General features: G+C 45.6%; 1 protein-coding gene across 2 annotated transcripts in view; it reads left to right on the top strand.

The window, feature by feature from the left end:
• The window catches only part of CA6 (carbonic anhydrase 6), a 231,446-nt gene that overhangs the window by 157,009 nt on the left and 55,980 nt on the right, over positions 1-18,457 (top strand). For both annotated transcript variants that reach the window (XM_069241154.1, XM_069241153.1), the window contains exon 3: positions 9,399-9,547. In XM_069241154.1, coding sequence (XP_069097255.1) covers positions 9,399-9,547 — 149 coding nt within the window. The remainder of the gene's footprint in view (positions 1-9,398; positions 9,548-18,457) is intronic.

The raw sequence follows: 18,457 nt of genomic DNA on the forward strand, positions 1-18,457 counted from the left end.
CCAAGTCACTGATTATAAAGAAAAGACATTCACTGATTATAAAGAAAAGATATCAGAAAATGACTATTATAAGGTTATTACAGTCAAGTTCTTCTACCAGAGCTAGCAACCAAGGTGAAAAGCAGATCAGGTCACAGAGCATAATTATTGCAGCATTTTAAAGTATCAAATGGAATGTTGCTTTTCTTTATTCTGCTCTATTTTAATAGCTTGCAATGACAGAAGCTATGCACTAAGTTTTAAGTGGTGCAGAGTGCTGTGTATTAGAGTAATGTGGTGCATGGTAGAGTGGAGTGGTGCAAGGTAGAGTAGAGTGGTGTAGAGTGCAGTGGCAGAGTGCAGTGATGCAGAGTAAAGTGGCGTAGAGTTTAGTGGCATAGAGTGCATTGGTGTAGAGTGCAGTAGTGGCATAAAGTTGAGCGGTGCAGAGTACAGTGCTGTGGTGCAGAGTAGAGAGGAGTATAGTTCAGTGGCAGAGTACAGTGTTGCAGAGTAGAGTGTCATAAAGGGCAGTGGTGTTGAGTAGAGTGGCATAGAATTTATTAGCGTAGAGTACAGTACATAGAGTGATGCAGAATAGAGAAGAGTGGCATAGAGTGCATTGGCATAGAGTAGATTGCTGCAGAGTAGAGTATAGTGGTGAAGAGTAGAGTGTTGCAGAGTAGAGTATAGTGATGTAGAGTGCAGTAGTATAGAGTGGTATAGAGCAGACTGGAGTGGCACAGGGTACAGTGCAGTGGTGCAGAATAGAGAGCAGTGGGGAAGAGTACAGTGGCATTGACTGCTGTGTTGAAGATTAGAGTGGTGTAGAGCTCAGTGGCGGAGAGTGCAATGTTGCAGATTAGAGGTTCGTAGAGTACAGTGGTGTATTGTAGAGTGGTGTAGAGTGCATTGCCATAGAGTGCAGTGGTGCAGAGTACAAAGCCATCGAAAGCAATGGCATAGAGTGCTGTGGTGCGGAGTAGATTGACAGAGTCCAGTAGTATAGAGTGCATTGGTTTTGGGAAAATGGTTTTGAGTGCACTGGCATAGCGTGCAGTGGTGTAGTGTTAATTGGTTAGAGTAGAATAGCATAGATTGCAGTGGCATAGTGTAGAGTGCTGCAGACTAGAGTGGTGTAGAGTGGAGTGGTACAACATAGATTGCAGTGGCGTAGAGTGCAGTGGCGTAGAGTAGCAGAGAGTGGAGAAAAGCCGTATACAGCGCAGCGGCATAGAGTAGATTGTTTCAGAGTAGAGTGAAGTGGCGAGAGTGGATTAGTGCAGGGTAGAGTGTAGTGGAATAGAGTAGACTGGTGTAGAGTAGAGTGGTGTAAAGTACAGTGGTGCAGAGTACATTAGAGTGGCATAGAGTGGTTTGACATAGAGTGCACTGGCATAGAGTGCATTGGTACAGAGTAGAATGCATTAATGCATAATATAGTGGCAGGGAGCGCAGTGTTGTGAAGTGGCGTAGAGTGTAGTTATGCAGAGCAGAGTGAAGTGGCCTAGACTGGAGAGAGGTAGACTGCATTGGCATAGAGGAGAGTGGTACAGAGTAAAGTGGTTTTGAGTGCACTGGCGTAGCGTGCAGTGGTGTAGTGTTAATTGGTTAGAGTAGAATAGCATAGATTGCAGTGGCATAGTGTAGAGTGCTGCAGACTAGAGTGGTGTAGAGTGGAGTGGTACAACATAGATTGCAGTGGCGTAGAGTGCAGTGGCGTAGAGTAGCAGAGAGTGGAGAAAAGCCATATACAGCGCAGCGGCATAGAGTAGATTGTTTCAGAGTAGAGTGAAGTGGCGTAGAGTGGATTAGTGCAGGGTAGAGTGTAGTGGAATAGAGTAGACTGGTGTAGAGTAGAGTGGTGTAAAGTACAGTGGTGCAGAGTACATTAGAGTGGCATAGAGTGGTTTGACATAGAGTGCACTGGCATAGAGTGCATTGGTACAGAGTAGAATGCATTAATGCATAATATAGTGGCAGGGAGCGCAGTGTTGTGAAGTGGCGTAGAGTGTAGTTATGCAGAGCAGAGTGAAGTGGCCTAGACTGGAGAGAGGTAGACTGCATTGGCATAGAGGAGAGTGGTACAGAGTAAAGTAGAGAGGTGTAGAGTGGAGTGGTGCAGAGTAGAGTGGAGTGGTGTAAAGTGCTGTATGCAAGGTGTAGAAGCGCACTACCATTACAGACAACACATGACCATTACGTTTGCACAGACATACAGTTTTATTGATAAAAGTATACAGCACACAAATGTTAATGTGTGGAAAAGTCATCACGTAGTGTATTGATTTGTTTTGATTAAATTAAAATATGTGTTTCCACCACACTTATATTCTTAAATATCTGCTCATTTCTTTTACAGACATTTAAATTTTGTTGTGTGGTAGAAAAAAGTAGCTTCCTCTAGCTTTCCTCCAGCAGACCCCCAGTAGCCAGCATGATTGTCATATAAATCTTCTCACTTTAAACCCAGAGAAAGAAACATAAACACCAAACTCTGTGGGTACACCAGCCTGTCATTTGACCTTGTTCTTTTAATGCACAGCAAGTGTGACAAGATAAGAACATGATTTAAAGGGCTGTTTACAGAAATCGAACACTGGTGGAAGGATACAGTAAACATGAGATGTTCCATTGGAGGGATAAACTCAAGCTGAACAGCCTAAAACAATTACAGCTAGCAAATAGAAACCAGGCAAATGTCAGTTACACACCACAACGCCAGTGGAAAGCAATGGGCAGTATGCATTCCCAGGGAAGCTTTCAAAATGTCCTGTCATTGTTTTTAGCAAACCAGATAGGCTTTGACCTAATGTACTCAACCTTCGGCCTCGTTCCTCTATATGATTATGGAACTCCTCTGTGACTTGCAATATCCTTACAGGGTACGGTAGGTGGTCCTTTATCCCTCATGTTAAGATGTGTGCACTGAAAGTTATAAACTCATGCAAGGCTGGGTGAACCTGCACACTGAATCTCCATACCCCCTTCTCTCAGACCTGTGCACCGTTTGCCACCCCTACCTCACTTGGAAGGGCACTGTTTGAAATGGAATATTCATGATGAATCAATTATGATACACGTCAGAAGACTGGCTAAGAGATCTTGCCCTTTGTAACACAGGTTAAAATATATGTGGAACTACCACTCCACTTGCGACCCAAAGATATCTGAGGCCTTCTGTGTACCTTTTTATTCCACGCTGCTGATGTCTACAATGTTGAACCACCGACCTGTTCTAGCCCAACCCACGCATCAGAGTGAGGATTCTATGCCCATGAAATAAATGCTGCCACTACTCAGAGATCTGACAGACTAGAACAAATATGTCATCAAACCACTGCAACAGTCAATCTGTATCTTGCTATTTGAGGCCTTTAAACAGGCTCTTATGGGCATGGACTGCACTCACTGCATTTTCATGTAATGTGAAATGTGTGCAGATTTTTTGTTAATGCATTGATAAGAACACTGTATTGCTGATGCCTTGGTCAGCTATCACCAGGGCCACTGGAATTATCCAATTGTGCGCTGCAGTGTTTTCACATAATTATGAATTTGCTGCATTTGGCACAAAATCCACCACCTGCTGCATAATCTGCAGATTTAAACAAAAAAGATATTGTTTCTAGCTCAAGCAGTTGAAAAGTTACTAACATGCAGTGATGTGTTGCTGCACAGTGGAAGGCCCCCTTGCAAAAAGTTGACTGGTAAACTTTCTTTTGCTTGTTGCTATATTTAGGTGTTAAACTGGTACTAATGAGGTGCCACCTAAGCCCTGAGAGTGTTAACAAGTGCAACAAGCATTGGTATAGCCAATAGGTCTCCTTTGGGACCTTATAAGTATTTAGCCAGAGCTATTAGCTTTGCCAATGTCTCTAAGCTGTGTTGTATAGCAGCGTAGCTGCTGTGCAACATGTTGAAAAATTAAGATAAAAAAGTGTTATAGGTATTTTTGTTACCTTAGAATATAACCAATAAGACATTTTGTACAACAGAACGACCCTATCATAAAAGGAATTAACACAAAAAGAAAAAAACCTGTCTTCTAGTTTTCTTGTCCCTACAATGCTTATTGTGAAGAAGTAAAATTAAAAGTAAATAAAACAGTGCTGATGCAGCCAGCACCAGCCGCATTATAGCTTTTTTATGGCAGCGGAGATAAACAACGGGGGGTGGCGTATAGTGGTGTGGTGTGGAATTGTGTAGAGTACAGTGGCAAAGAGTGCAGCGGTGCCTGGTAGAGTAGTGTGGGGTGCAGAGTGCATTCGCACAGAGTAGAGTGGAGTGGTGTAGAGTAGAAAGTCGTAGAGTGAAGTGGTGCTTGTTAGAATTTTTGGGAAAATGCAAAAATGCCTCTAATTCCTTCATTCATTTGTTTAATTCAATATTTTAGTTATCTCCGACAACTTGTCTTATTTTCGGGCCTTTGTAAGCAAAAGGAGAAAATGACAGACTTTCAAAAACCTTCCTGCATTGTTGGTAGATAGAATTTTCTGCCACTGATTGGTAAGAATGCTGTAGCACTTGCAGAGATCAGCTGGGTGGTTTTTGGCTGCAGTATCTTATATTATGTGTCATTTGCAAAGCGAAGTGCCTGCTACTGGATTGCCTTTTGGTGTTGCTATGGCAATGACATGCGAATTGACCACTGCACTGCTGTAGTAGTCGGGCGATGTAATATTTACCAGTACAGTGGTTTTGAATGATATGCTATATCTGCCACATATGTTAACCACTGGTACAGATCGAATTGTCAAAAGCAACTCTAGTCAAGAATACTTTCTCAGCACCATTATCCTAATATAGATATTGCCATTATGCAGTCTAGGCACAGTGTTTTGCCGCAATTATGACCCTTTAAATGCATGTAGGATAACTCGGAGGGGAGAGAATTATTTCCTGAGAGCTGTGTGCAGATTGCAGGCCAAAGGTTTGAGCTATGGTAAGGTCACTTCACCATTTCCTCCTTGCGAAATAGATAATTTGAATGCTTGTCTTCCATTCCTAATATTAGGTAGCAGCTGCACTCAAAACCCAGTTTGTGGTGTGTACCTGTAAATGACTGAAGAAAAAGAATTGTCAAATGATATATTTGGTACTTTCTGACTAGACATCAGGCAGAAAGACAGCAATGCAACAAATGTAACTGCAGACAGAGTGATTAGTAAAACAAATTCATCCACAGAAAAAGTTAGAGGCAATTATGGATCATATGATACAAACCTTAAAAAGGGAACAAGACAAAAAGTTGCAAACTTGTTTTAACAAGGGAAAGAACATAAAAAAATATGTATTCTACACTAATGTGAAATTGTGTTGAAAAATCACGTCAGTTCTGCATTAGAGTCATCCTTTCTGTGTGACTTGGGGTTCAACTCGGCATCTACTGCTCTTAAGCCCTGAAGTCAGACACTCGTCGTTTTTTCACAGACAGACCCTTCTCTGATACGAAAAGGACATAACAAGAGTCCCATAGCAGCACCGTCACATGTGACAGAACGTGCACGTTTAAACACGACTGCTGAACTTTAAGAGAAAGGACCGCTGCACTTTGCAGCAGGCAGGCATATTTTCAGGGGCTGATTTCCAACAGAGCTGAGGTTTGACATTCACGGCGAGCTATTTTAGCTTGGCTAAATGTGAGGGAATAGGTCTTTTGTTAAAAATAACAATATGATAGTCCTTAATGTAAGGTTCTGACACATTATTGCCGCGTTTCCCCACAAATTGTGCAAAACACCACTTCTCCCAGGCCAACATTTCACTGATAATCAAAACATTGATTTTGAACGTTCGCTTGTATTAAACATCTAATCTATACTCTTGGTGCCCAGTCCACATCAAAACACTGACAGTCAAAAGAGTGTGATTAAGATGTCTTGGGGAGTATTAAATGGAGATGCCTCAACAATTCATTCAGGCTTCTCTTAAAGGAAACTACAGGTGGTGCCTTAAAAACAATCGGACCCGACGCAATCACACCTCCCCTCCTCGCTCTCTTTGTTCTCATGGGCCCTTAATTCACAGCTGTAAACAGGACAAACAAAGGGGCAAAATGGGCCTCCTGTTTTACCTTCATTCTGTGACCACCAGATTGTTGATTGGAGGCAGGTCAGCAGTTCAAGGGCAGGGCCATTATAAGTAGCGCTTTTGCGCGCTAAGGGCCCTGTGAATCATAGACGTGAGAGGGGAAATTCTTTTGTCCCCTTGTCCCCCCACCCTCGTTCCCGGTTTCCCCCACACTCCAAAATCTGGAAGGGGGGGGATACATCCTGCACATTTCCCACACTTCCTACACCCATGGCAGTGTAATCCTGAAGCCATCTCGGGCCTCTTCGATCCATTTAAAGCCACTCCCTCCCCCTTCAGTTCACTCTTGCAGCTTTCTGCTTTGTTCCTTTGTGACGCTTTTTCGTTTTTCTCTTCCTCCGTCTTATCTATGTGTCTCTTGCTCGCAGTAAATGTTTGAGGCAGAAAAATAAGTGCTGTCTCTCAAAAATAAGTGCCTGTGCTCCGCATTGGAAACAACAAGCACAAATTAAGCACTGACTGACTGACTCCCGCAGGGGCTCTTTCAACATCGCTTAATTACCACTGGTCCCAACAACGCTGCTCAAGCGCCCACATGCCACGGGCGAACCCACCAAAGTAGCGCAAGTTGTGTCCGGGCATGGCTGGAATTGTCTCTGTGGGCTGAAGGGCAGGTGCTGGCTTTAGATTAGGATGTGGTGCCATCCTGCAACCCTGCTCTCATGACCTCATTCTAGTTGCCTCCTGCAGAGTCTTGCTGGTTTGACCATTTTTGCTAGGCTGATTTTAGTTTCCAGTCTGGCTTTGTGTTCGGGCCCCTGCTGAGGCGCAACGAACTCCGCCACGGTGGCCACTTACTTTGTCTTGGCCCCTCCAATCACACCGTCCACCACACCAAGGTGCAACCCCTCCCGTTCTGAGCCCCTACTGAGATGCATCTTGCCACAAGCAACCCCCCCCCCCCCCCGACCTGCATAACTGCTCCGTCCAAGCCCCTGTTAAGGTGCTCCCTTTCCACAACTGGGATAGATAACATTTTCACTATCACTTTGCAGAACAGTCCACATGGGGAGACACTAATGCGCATGGAGAAGATGTTTAATTGCAGGCTAACTGGTTGCGAATACTTTTTGGAGGTTTATTTCTATACTCCTCTCCTCTAAATTAGGCCCTTAGATCTTTCAAAGTTACATGCATGTCTGAATATTACGCTGACTGTGTTTAAATCCCCGCCACCTCCTGTAATCACCCCTGATTGCTACCCTTGTACAGTCAAGTGTACACAGTGAATAACTGGGTTACCCAGCAATAATCAAGTACTACCCACAACCCAGTCACACTCACATGTCAGATTCTGCCTTCTACCGTGTCCCATCCCACCTGCGGTGGTGTAGTGGGCAGTTTGGAAATTATAAACTGGCCTACCTATATGACTAACTTGTTGATCTTGGGCAGTCACTTCTCAACCTTAGTCCTTTGTTCTCCTTTTTTCCAAGTTTGCGAGAATCAAGAATTAGGATAAAAGTGTGTGTGAGAAGAACACAGGACTGGAACCCAACGCCCAAATCAGGGGCCACTTGTTACTGAGAGTTTGACTAACTGTATTATTTGGGAATTTGCTTTCTGGGACGTTTAGAAGGTTTATATTTTCACACACCTTTATTGTACTCAAGGCGAGACGAAGGGCAGAACTTGAAATTAAAGACTATGTTAACATATTTCATCAGTCAGAACCAATTTAAAAACAGGTGGATATTATTGGTCAAATATATGGTTGCTGCCATGAAAATATAAGCACATATCAGTGAAAACCACTCTCGGTCTACTGTTGGACTGCCTTCTTGGTGCTTGTTGCGTGTATTAGGCCTGCTTTGAAGTTCTCACAAAACAGAAGGTGAAAGAACAGAGGCACAAGAGGAGCAGTATTTGCCCAAAATCAAACAGTTTGATTAAATTGCAACGCAATGCTGATTGCTCCAAGGACTTTGTCACTATACCAAATGTTGGTGAGTAGACCATGAGATTGGACACTGTCTCATCCTGGATAATATGTTTGTGAGGGTGACTGGCAATTTCTTCACTAGAGTGCAAACTTGTACACAGGAAAGAAAGTGTATTAGGTCTCTGACTAATAGCCTCATAAACCACAACAAGGAAACTTGAAAATCAAACCTGGCCCCCAAAACTAGACTTGTTGCTATATAATTATAAATATCTAATGTGGATAATACTCAATGTAATATCCCATTAAATGCCTTAGTTTCCCCCCCCTGCTATTTAAGGACATTTCCTCTGCTATCCCAGGGGCTATTCTGTGTAGATTTTTTATGCTCCTCATTTGCATTCCTAAATGTAGAGGTGCTTCTAAGATTGTACTACATTATTGTTAAGAGTACTGTCCCAATGTTTGATAGGACACCCTCTGTGCCTCAGCATGTCCATCCTATACACATTGCTCTAAAAACATTGCTCTCCCAGACAGACACTTCCACACAACAGCAAGTGTTGTCGGGCTACTGGACACAGGTGTCATCCGCAAGGCCTATTGCAGCTTTCCAGGCAACCTCATTTTATCTCAAAGCCACTTGAGAAGGAAACCTTTCTCAGCAGCTTAACATGTGGGACAAACCTGCAGAAAACTGGACGGGTTGGCCAACTTAGCCGCAATCATCCCAACCTTCTATGACCTAGCCACTTGTAAGGGTCACACCTGTTGTGGCTGACTCATCTAAGTTGCACCTGCTCTGTCCGGGCCTCTTCTGAGGGGTTCACTTGCATGACTATCCTCCAGAAAGGTGCACTCTGGCTATGTCTGGAATCCTGCTGAAGGAATCAAATGCCACAATCTCGCCCACCAAGGTTTGCACATACTGTGCTGATGTGAGTTTGTGGTGGCATTCAGGGTTGCATTTTGATTGTCCTCAGAAGGAAGGTATTAATGTATCAGTTCGATTTGCCTCAGACTGTGAAGCTTATCAGAGGGTTCTGCTTGGCTCAACCACAGGAAGAAGTTGATGGGTCTAATGGAAATAAGGGTCAGGATGAAGATGGGGTCCAAGTTGGGGTCGACATTGAGAGTTGATTTGTGGTACAGTATGGTTTAAAGAGGGGTTAGGTGTAAAAAGGTGGTGGGGGTTTGCAAGCTGGTATTGTTGTTAGTGACGATGGGTTAGGATTAGGGAAACTGGGATAATGTGTGGGATTAAGTAATGTGGTTGTCATGGAGTTGGGATTTTGAGTTATGTGTGTTCCAGATATGTTGGGGATGAGGATGGTTTTATGCTAGGCTTGTGGGGTTGGCCTTGGCAGGGTTTGGGCTGGAGTTTCAGGTTGTCGCATTTGACAAGCAGGTATTCATGGCTCTTCGTTATTGATTTTCCTCTCAGTGCAGATTGATTTGCCCCCTTCCATGAGGATCACCAAAGGCCTGCCTAACAACTACACAGCAGTGCAGATGCACCTACACTGGGGGGGCCTGGACCTGGAGACAAGCGGCTCAGAGCATACAGTGGATGGGATGAGATACCTTGCGGAGGTAAGATTTGGCACAAGGTTAAATACTGGGAACAGAAGAGGCAAGGTCAACATGAGATAACTGACACATTATAAGGAGATAATATAGAGTGAACACCTTGCACAGAAGGAGAAAGAAGCACATGAGCATTCTGGGGCAGTCTGAGACACTTGACAAACTAGTTATATGGAATTGGAGGGATCCGGGACAGCAGAAATGGCAGTGTGAGATGTGTCACAGTGGGGGATACTTAGAACAGTTTGAGGCCTGAGTGGGGTGCGACATGTGGCACAAATGTGCTACTTTATGCAGACTAAGATACTCAACAAAGTTGTGAAAAACAAGGCACATTATGAGAGAGGGATCTCTGACCTGAGGAGTGTTCCATGTGTTGGATACATCGCACAAGCTATATAGTTAGCACAGAAAAGACACCAGGCACAGCAGGTATACCACTGCACTGGTGAAATGGTTGTCATCTTGTGAGAGATATGATATGGGAGATATATCAGACAGAGTGAGGTACCTGCATGTAGTGTGATCACATATAAATATATATTTTCTGAATTCATCTTCCAAGAGTGTCTCTAGATCTCACTAACTTGACCTTATCTGATGGAGCCTCTCTATAACTCAATGGCCTGATGTCATCTCCTGCTGCACTTCTGGACTATCTTGGTCTCAGCTCCTTTGGCCATTCTAGGACTCTGTGACCCCATTTCATATCTAGGGGCTGCAATCAATAGCCTGGTCTAGTCTCACAGGGAACACCCTGGGACTCACAAACTGGGTCTCATATGCAGGGGGACCTCTGCAGAACTCCCATACCCTATTTAACCTCCTAGGGGCCACATTCTAGGACTCCCCAGACTTGAATCATATATTTGATGGAATCTGGGACTTACTGAATTCCATAAATATCCTGGATTCGACTCTAAGACTCATAGGTGTGGTTTCACATGTACCCTAGGACTTGCTGACCTTATCTCTCCCCTTCATATGCTCTGCGACTCTGTAACTTGGCCTTATCTTCAGGAGTCATTCTAGTATTTACTAATATGCTCTCACCCCTCCTCCCAAGACGTTGTTCTATGTCTCCTGAACCATGTGAAACAGAAAGTCCTAAGCAATGGGCACCTAACAGCTAATGCTTCCTTCCTTAAATCACTTATTTCAGACTCACCCTGCACACTCAGAGACCCAAAAGGGTAGCAATTCTGGATGCATGTCACAGAATCATAGATACACACAAGACTTTCTTTTCTGGTAGTTGTAGGATGGGATACCTTCCATCAAATTCAGACGTAGGCGTGGTTTGCATAATGTGCCATAATGTGGCAGGTGTCACACACCGGTAGTGATGTGACATCTGAACGCCATTACCCTTAAGTGACGTCACCCAAGGACAACTGTCCTGTAAGTCCCACCCTGTCAATGATGTCACCCATAAGCCCCGACTCAAAAGTGAAATTACATATGAGCCCTGACGTGAAATTGACATCACCCAAGGCTCATAATCTAGAAGTGATGTCTCCTACGATCTTTGATCTAGAAGTCTTGCTTCATGGCCAGTGCCGTCAGTCATCCAACGGCTGTGAAGATGAAGCATCATCACTTCCTTGTTATGAGCTCTGTAAGTGATGTCGCCCAAAGGAGCTTTGACTAGGAAGTCCTCACCTGGAAGCGTCATCTCAAATGGACCCAGACTCAGATTTTGTCCCTGCAAGTGAAGTTACCAAGGATCCTTACCCAGAAGGACCGTCCTTTTAAGGTCATGGGCCCTTGAAATTATGTCTTCCAAGCTCCCTAACCTCAAATACCTCCCATGCCTTGGTTATCTATATCAGTCAAACAGAGCCCAAAATTACAAGTATAATCAAGAGGTCACTTAATTCTTTACATCGTGCACCGCTTGTACCTAATCATAGTGAGCGAACCTACATCTCTATTAAATATGTATGTAACACCATGCTCCTAAGCAATCTGGCCTCTCTAGTGGCTAGGCCTCCGCTAACTTAATTGATTAGTACTGATAATGAGATGTCGATGATTTCTTATATCTGTCCTTCTTATATCTAAACTCCAGTACCCCTTCATCATTACATAACACCAACGCAGGGTATATTCCCATCGCAGATCACTGCATGTGTGTGTTAAACCCATGAAGCAAGTCTCTGTATAATGCAGGTCACTAAGTGCATTACATGCAACACCGTTACCACATTATATTATACACACCAAGTGTAAGACTCTACGTTTGTTACCCAACCTGTAAAAACGTACACGCTGTGACGGTCAAACCACCACACCATTATGGACACCGACAAAAAGTTTGTCCGGATCATTATCTGCCTGCAAAGTACTGGAAAGAATAAGTTCCTCCCTCACCACACCACATGTATCTCATCTCTGATGTAGGGGACGTACTAGATATTTACTCATGCTCAATATGGAGTATTTTATTTCTGAATGGGGGACCCTCAAAGCTACTCAGATGTCGGGACCACCCTTGGTCCTCCTGAGTCTTTTTTTAAAATCTGCCTGATGGAGTAAAGCATGCGCTCTAAGCATGCAGGAAGTGTCAGTGTCATACCAGGTGAATGCATGCAACAGTGGTGGCCATCTTAAGATCTACCAATACTTTAGTATTTATGTGCCATATCTCAAGAAGTTACAATCATTTGAGCCACATGGACCAACAATTTTATGGTGGTGTCACAGGATCAACAATTTCTGTATTGCAAAAGTCACTATTGGAATTTTTTGACTGAGCTTTGCATGATTGCGTTAGTAGTCATAGCAGACCGTAAAGGAGGTTTTATTATTAACATATACCAGAGCGTTGCTCACAAATGGAGCCTGATAATTACAAAAGACCATGAGTCCATGTGGGATTTGTGCAATACGCAGATAAAATTTGTTTAGGTATCCTGTGGGTCTTGACAAAACCATGCACTGTCTGAGGCGGGTTCTTTAACAAATTGATACAAAACTGGTAATGGGAATGCGGATGGTATCTCTCGGACAGTGGAAACAGTCTGGAAATAATCCGCAGGGACAAATGGATCCAGCAAATGACAACATACAGAACGTCCATTGAGTGATATGATCTTAGGCTCGGTTTATCTTAAAGAATACTGCATTTGCTGGTGCCGAATTTCTACATGTGATTTTCTTGTTTATGGTCTGTCTACATGACTACTGCACTAGTCACTTTATAACTGTTTGGTTTCTTATGTTTGTAAGTCTGATGTTGTTTTATGAATTGTGATTATTACATGACTGTTGCGCTTATCAGTCTGATAGAGACCAGTAGCTGCAGATTCCTTACCTTTAAATTTCCCAGGCGTCAGGCTGGGTCTGGGAACTTTTGCTTGACCAACACCCCTGCGTGCGCTGTCGGGTGGCGTGACATTCACGGCATCATTAGTGCTGGATGTGATGTCCCGGTCACCTATATAGGCGCCACCCAGGTGTGCTGACATGAGTTCTTTTCTGTCTGCACTAGTTAGCGCAGACCTGGAAAGAGCTGCACCACTTTTGTTTTTTTACAGACTTTTTCAACATTTTGTCATGTATTTTTGTAAAGTGTGTCCATGTGACATCTAGAAAGGTAGGATTCAAGCCATGTGGCACCTGTCATTGTGCCATGTTGGTTACTGATCCTCACCTTGTCTACCTATGGTGTCTCGAGCATGACCACGACTCAAAGGCGTGCTCGGACTGCCAGGCCATGCCACCAAAGGCTTTGAGGGAGCGGTTCCTGAAGCTGCTTGCGGCCTGGTAGTCAATGTCATCTGGCGCAAATTCCAGGAGGTCACGGTTTTGGTCAAGGAAAAGGTTGTGGGACTGCCCCAGGAGCCCCAAGTCCTCTTCTTCCCACTCAAGCTCCTCAGGGCACTTGGGAAAGGGGAACAAAAAGAAGTAGATGTCTAAACTGACTTTGACTTCACCTTGTCTGTTGGCTAACGCTATGTGTTCAGAACATCAGCGTTCCAGGAATGGTTCCACAGAATCGATGGCAGGTCTGACTCCATGCCTCCCTCCTTTTCTGGGAGCCGGAGAAACTCCCACTCAGCTAAAATACTTTTACAAGGCCATGTGCTGCATATTTGAGAGGGCTGACCCCTTTGGCGCGTCTTCGGGCCACACTGGGTAGGAGGCCCAATCTGGTTCCGAGCCAGTGGCTTCGGCGTCAGATCTGATGGTGTCTTGTGGATCTGAATCTGGATCGGTGCTGGTCATACCCACGCGACCTTCTCCAGCTCCCGTCACGACGCCAATGGCACCAACCCCATTTTGATTCCAGACGGTCCAGAGCTGAAACGGCATTGCATGATGCTGATTCCAGCACCGACGGTGCCAGATCGTTGCCTAAGCATTATTTTCAGCAGCCAGACATGGAGGAAGATTAGTAAGGGTAATTGGACCCTTTAGAACTTTAGTTAGAGAGGTCTATGGACTAGTATGAGGAACTAGGAGAGGACAGTGGACTGCCCACCTCTCCAGATACTAGCTTGCTCACTCCCTCCACTGTGGCTACGGAGGAGGGAGCTTCTTATGCACTGGTCATGCGTAGGGCAGCGGAGGTCCTCGACCTCGAACTGTCCTTGGTGGCCCCCAAGACAAACCTCTAGGCTGAAGTGCTTCAGCCTGGGGTTTCGACTTCCGAACTCCTACTGCCCTTTAATGAGGCACTTACTGATGTCCTGCTGAGAACTTTGTTCAAGCCCAGCACAGGGGCTCCTGTAAATAGGACGATTGCTCACCACCATTGCCTTGCACTGAGCTACCCTAGTTTCCTCAGCCAGACCCCCATCCCTGAGAGCTTGGTAGTCCAAGCCTCAACTTCCCACTGCACATTCCCTTCTGCTCCTCTAGACAGGTAATCCAAGAGGCTAGACCAGCTTGGGAAGAAGATGTTTTCTTTCACCAGCCTGGCATTGAGGCTGGTGAACATCTCATGGTTATTGGGCTGTTTTTCACACCTTATGGGACACAGTTGCGCAAGTGCTGCCACACGTCCTGGAGGAGACTTGGGCCATCTTCTCCCAAGCGGTGAAAGACGGGGGATATGCAGCAAAGTTCCCCATTAGGTGTGGCCTGGATATTATTGACTCACTGGAAAAGCAGTTTCGTCAACGGTGGCCTTAGGGCGGCACATATGGCTGAGAACATCTGGCTTTTTGGGGGATGTCCAGGCAAACCTTATGGACATGCCCTTCGACAGGACTTGCTTGTTTGGCGAGTAGACAGACTCTGAGCTGAGCCCTTTAAGGACTCTCGGGCTATGGCCAAGTTATTGGGCAGCTCAGCGACACCTCTTCCACAGTCTGCCTTTTGCCCCTTTCGTGGTCACCAAAGAGGCGTACTACCTCACCAATCCTATATCAGCCACCGTCCTGTGCAAGCTTCCCAAGCAATGCGAGGATGTGGGCCCAGTGGCCCCTGAGAGGGTCTGAAAGCCGGAAGTCATCCGCCACCCAGCCCCCAGTACCTACAGCCTCCAGGCCCTCCTAGTTCGATTCTGCACGGCCTTGCTTGTCCAGTTGGAGGGAGAATTCAACTTCATCTCCTCCAGTGGCAGTTCATTACATTGGACGCGTGGCTTCTGCAAATCATTTGGAAGGGCTATGTCCTGCCTTGCCAATCCTTTCCTCCCCAATACTGCCAATTTTCGAATGGCTGGCAGAGGATCATTTGTCTCTGGTACGAGAAGAAGTTATATGTCTCTTAGCCAAGGGAGCCATAAAAAGGGTCCCAATATCAAAAGTAGGCAGTGGTTGTTATTCCCGCTACTTTCTGATACCCCAAAATAACAAGGGTCTTCACCCTATTCTAGACCTACAGACTGTCTGTCTCTTCCTCAAGAAGGAGAATTTCAAGAAGCTCTTGTTAGCTCAGGTCTTGTCTGCTGCGACCAAGGATACTGGTTGGTAGCGCTGGATTTACAGGATGCATATTTTCACATACCCATTGTGCTTACCCACAGACCTTACCTGCGGTTCAAGGTAGGCCTTGAGCACTTGTGCTCCCATTTGGCCTTCCAGCGCCCCTTGGTTTTCACCAAGGTGATGGCGGTGGTCGCAGCTCATCTGCGCAGCTTAGGGGTTTCAGTCTTCCTCTACCTCGACGACTGGCTGTTGAAGGCAGACTCGCCCCAAACTGTCGTCTCCCACCTCCAGAATACGGCAAACCTTATGCATTCACTGGCGTTCACTATAAACATGCTGAAGTCACACCTGACCCCTCTCAGATGCTCTCTTTCTTAGGACCCATTCTGGACACAGTGCTGTTTCAGGCTTATCCTCCTGAGCAGCGAGTCCAGTATATTAAGGTTCGGATACCAATATTTCAGCCTCTATCCTTCGTTTCGATGAGACTTACTCTGAGGCTGCTGGGCCTCAAGGCCTTCTGCATCCTGGTGGTAAATCCTTCAAGATGGCAATAGCAGGCTCTGCAGTGGGACCTGAAGTTCCTGTGGGTGCAGCTGCAGGGAAATCTCTCCGACATGGCCCAGATCTCAGAGGGAACTGCTAAAGACCTGCAGTGGTGGAATATGAACTGAGATTGGGTCAAAGGCAGACTCCTCTCCCTTCCCCAACCAGACCTCACAGTAGTGACAGATGTGTCAACTCTGGGATGAGGTGTCCATCTGGGAGAGGTAGAGTTCTGCGGACTCTGGTCTCCGGCAGAATCCAGACTCCACATCAATCTGCTGGAGCTCTGGCCAATCCGGCTAGCATTTAAAGCATTTCTTTCCTCTGTCAAGGGGAAGTTAGTGCAGGTATTTGCTGACAACACTACTGTCATGTGGTACTGCAACAAGCAGGGCAAGGTGGGGTTGTGGACCCTTTGTCAAGAGGCCCTGTGTCTCTGGACATGGCTGAACAGCAGGGCATAACCTTGGCAGGTTCTCTGAATGCCAAGGCGGACGAACACAGCCATACATGCCCAGCGATTCAAAAAATGCTGTCTCCACTCGGAGGTGGTGAAAGGACTCTTTCAGCATTAGGAAGAGCCTTGGTTAGATCTGTTCGCCTCTGAAGAGAACGAGCAATGTGAGTAGTATTGTGCATTGGAGTTCCCATGGCAGTAATCACTCTGCAATGGTTTTCTTCGCGAGTGGAGCTCAGGCCTGCTATACGCCTTGCCGTCCATATCACTCGTTCCCAGAGTTCTCAAGAGGATCAAGAACGACTGGGTCCAAGTAATCCTTGTGGCTCTGGAATGGGCATGGAGAGTCTGGTATCCTGAGCTTCTGAAAATGAGCATCGATCCTCTGATCAGGCTGCCCCTTTGGGAGGATCTTCTGACGCAGCAGCAGGGGGAAAGTTCTTCATCCGAACCTGTCAACTATGGACTTTCATATGTTGAGATTGAGTGGCAACAGTTGACAGTCTTCAACTGTCCTTCCGAAGTATTTTATGTTGTTTTAGCAGCCAGGCATCCCTCCACAAAATGGTATATGCCTGCCATTGGCAAAAATGTGTAAAATATTGTACAGAGAAGTCTTTAGATCCTCTTTCTGCTTCTCACTCTGATATTCTTCTTTTCATTCTGTCCCTTGCCCAGCAGGGCTCTGCTCTGGGCACTCTTAAGGACTAGCTGTCTGCTTTATCCACTTTTCTGCAGCTGCCTGATCAACCCTCTTTGTTTAAGTTCCCTGTTGTAAATTGGTTTCTAAAAGGGCTTGAACGTATGTTTCCTTCTGCGCCCTTCATTATGCCTCATTGGGACCGAGCTTGGTTCTTACACTTCTGATGTGTTCTCCATTTGAGCCACTTCATAACTGTCCCGTCAAGCTGCTCACCATCAAAACAGCCTTTCTTGTGGCCATAACATCTACCCAGAGGGTGGGTGAGCTGCAGACCTTGTCATCCAAGTCTCCATATATCACAGTGTTTCCTGGTAAAATGGTGCTTCTCACCCGTGACTCTTTTCTCCCAAAGGTGGTGACCCCATTTCATTTGGGACAGACTCTAACTCTGCTCACCCTCTTTGCTCCCCTACATCCCTCTAAGGAAGAGGATCAACTCCACTGGCTGGACCCAAGAAGAGCATTGTTGTTCTACTTTGACTGCACAAAGAGTTCCGGGTGGATGACCAACTCTTTGTGGGATATGTGGGAGCAAAGAAAGATCGGGCAGTCCAAAAGCGAACCTTTCATGCTGGGTCATTCTCTGTATAAAAACCTGCTATGCTCTGGCTAAAAACCAGCCTCCTGAGAGCTTACGAGCCCATTCCACCAGAGGAAAAGCTGCGATCACTGCATTAGGTCATGGCGTCCCAGTCCAGAACATCTGTCAGGCAGAAATGTGGGCGTCCCTGCACACATTTGCCAAATACTACTGCCTGGACACTCAGGTCTGCCGGGACTGGTATTTCTCCCATTCGGTCCTGCAGTACTTTCTAATTTACAACATTTGTTCCCAGGCGATCACCAGGAGGACATGGCTTGGGCATCTATTCAAAGGTAAGGAATCTGCAGCTAGAATTCTCTATCAGATGAACAAGTTACTTACCTTCGGTAACGCATTACCTGGTAGAGACTATAACTAGCTGCAGATTCCTTACACCCACCCATGCCTCCCTGCTCTGCGGACTCATTTGCTACTATCAGGGTGATCCCTGTTTATGGCCCTACATTGGACACACAATTGTCATTTCTTTTCATGGCTGTGCACTCCTGGCGCAGAAAGTTGTGAAAAAACTGACACTTGCTGTATAGATATAGGTGACGGCGATGTCACATCCGGCACCTGCGATTACGACTCCATGTGGAACTGAATGGAGACACCCTATGGTGCAAGCAGGGGTATTGCTCAACAAAAAGTTTCGGGATTCAGCCTGGGAAATTCAAAGGTAATAAATCTGCAGCTAGATATAGTCTATACTAGATAATGTGTTACTGAAGGTAAGTAACTCGTT

The sequence above is a fragment of the Pleurodeles waltl genome, chromosome 6 (assembly GCF_031143425.1).
Source record: "Pleurodeles waltl isolate 20211129_DDA chromosome 6, aPleWal1.hap1.20221129, whole genome shotgun sequence".
Classification (NCBI taxonomy): Eukaryota; Metazoa; Chordata; class Amphibia; order Caudata; family Salamandridae; genus Pleurodeles; species Pleurodeles waltl.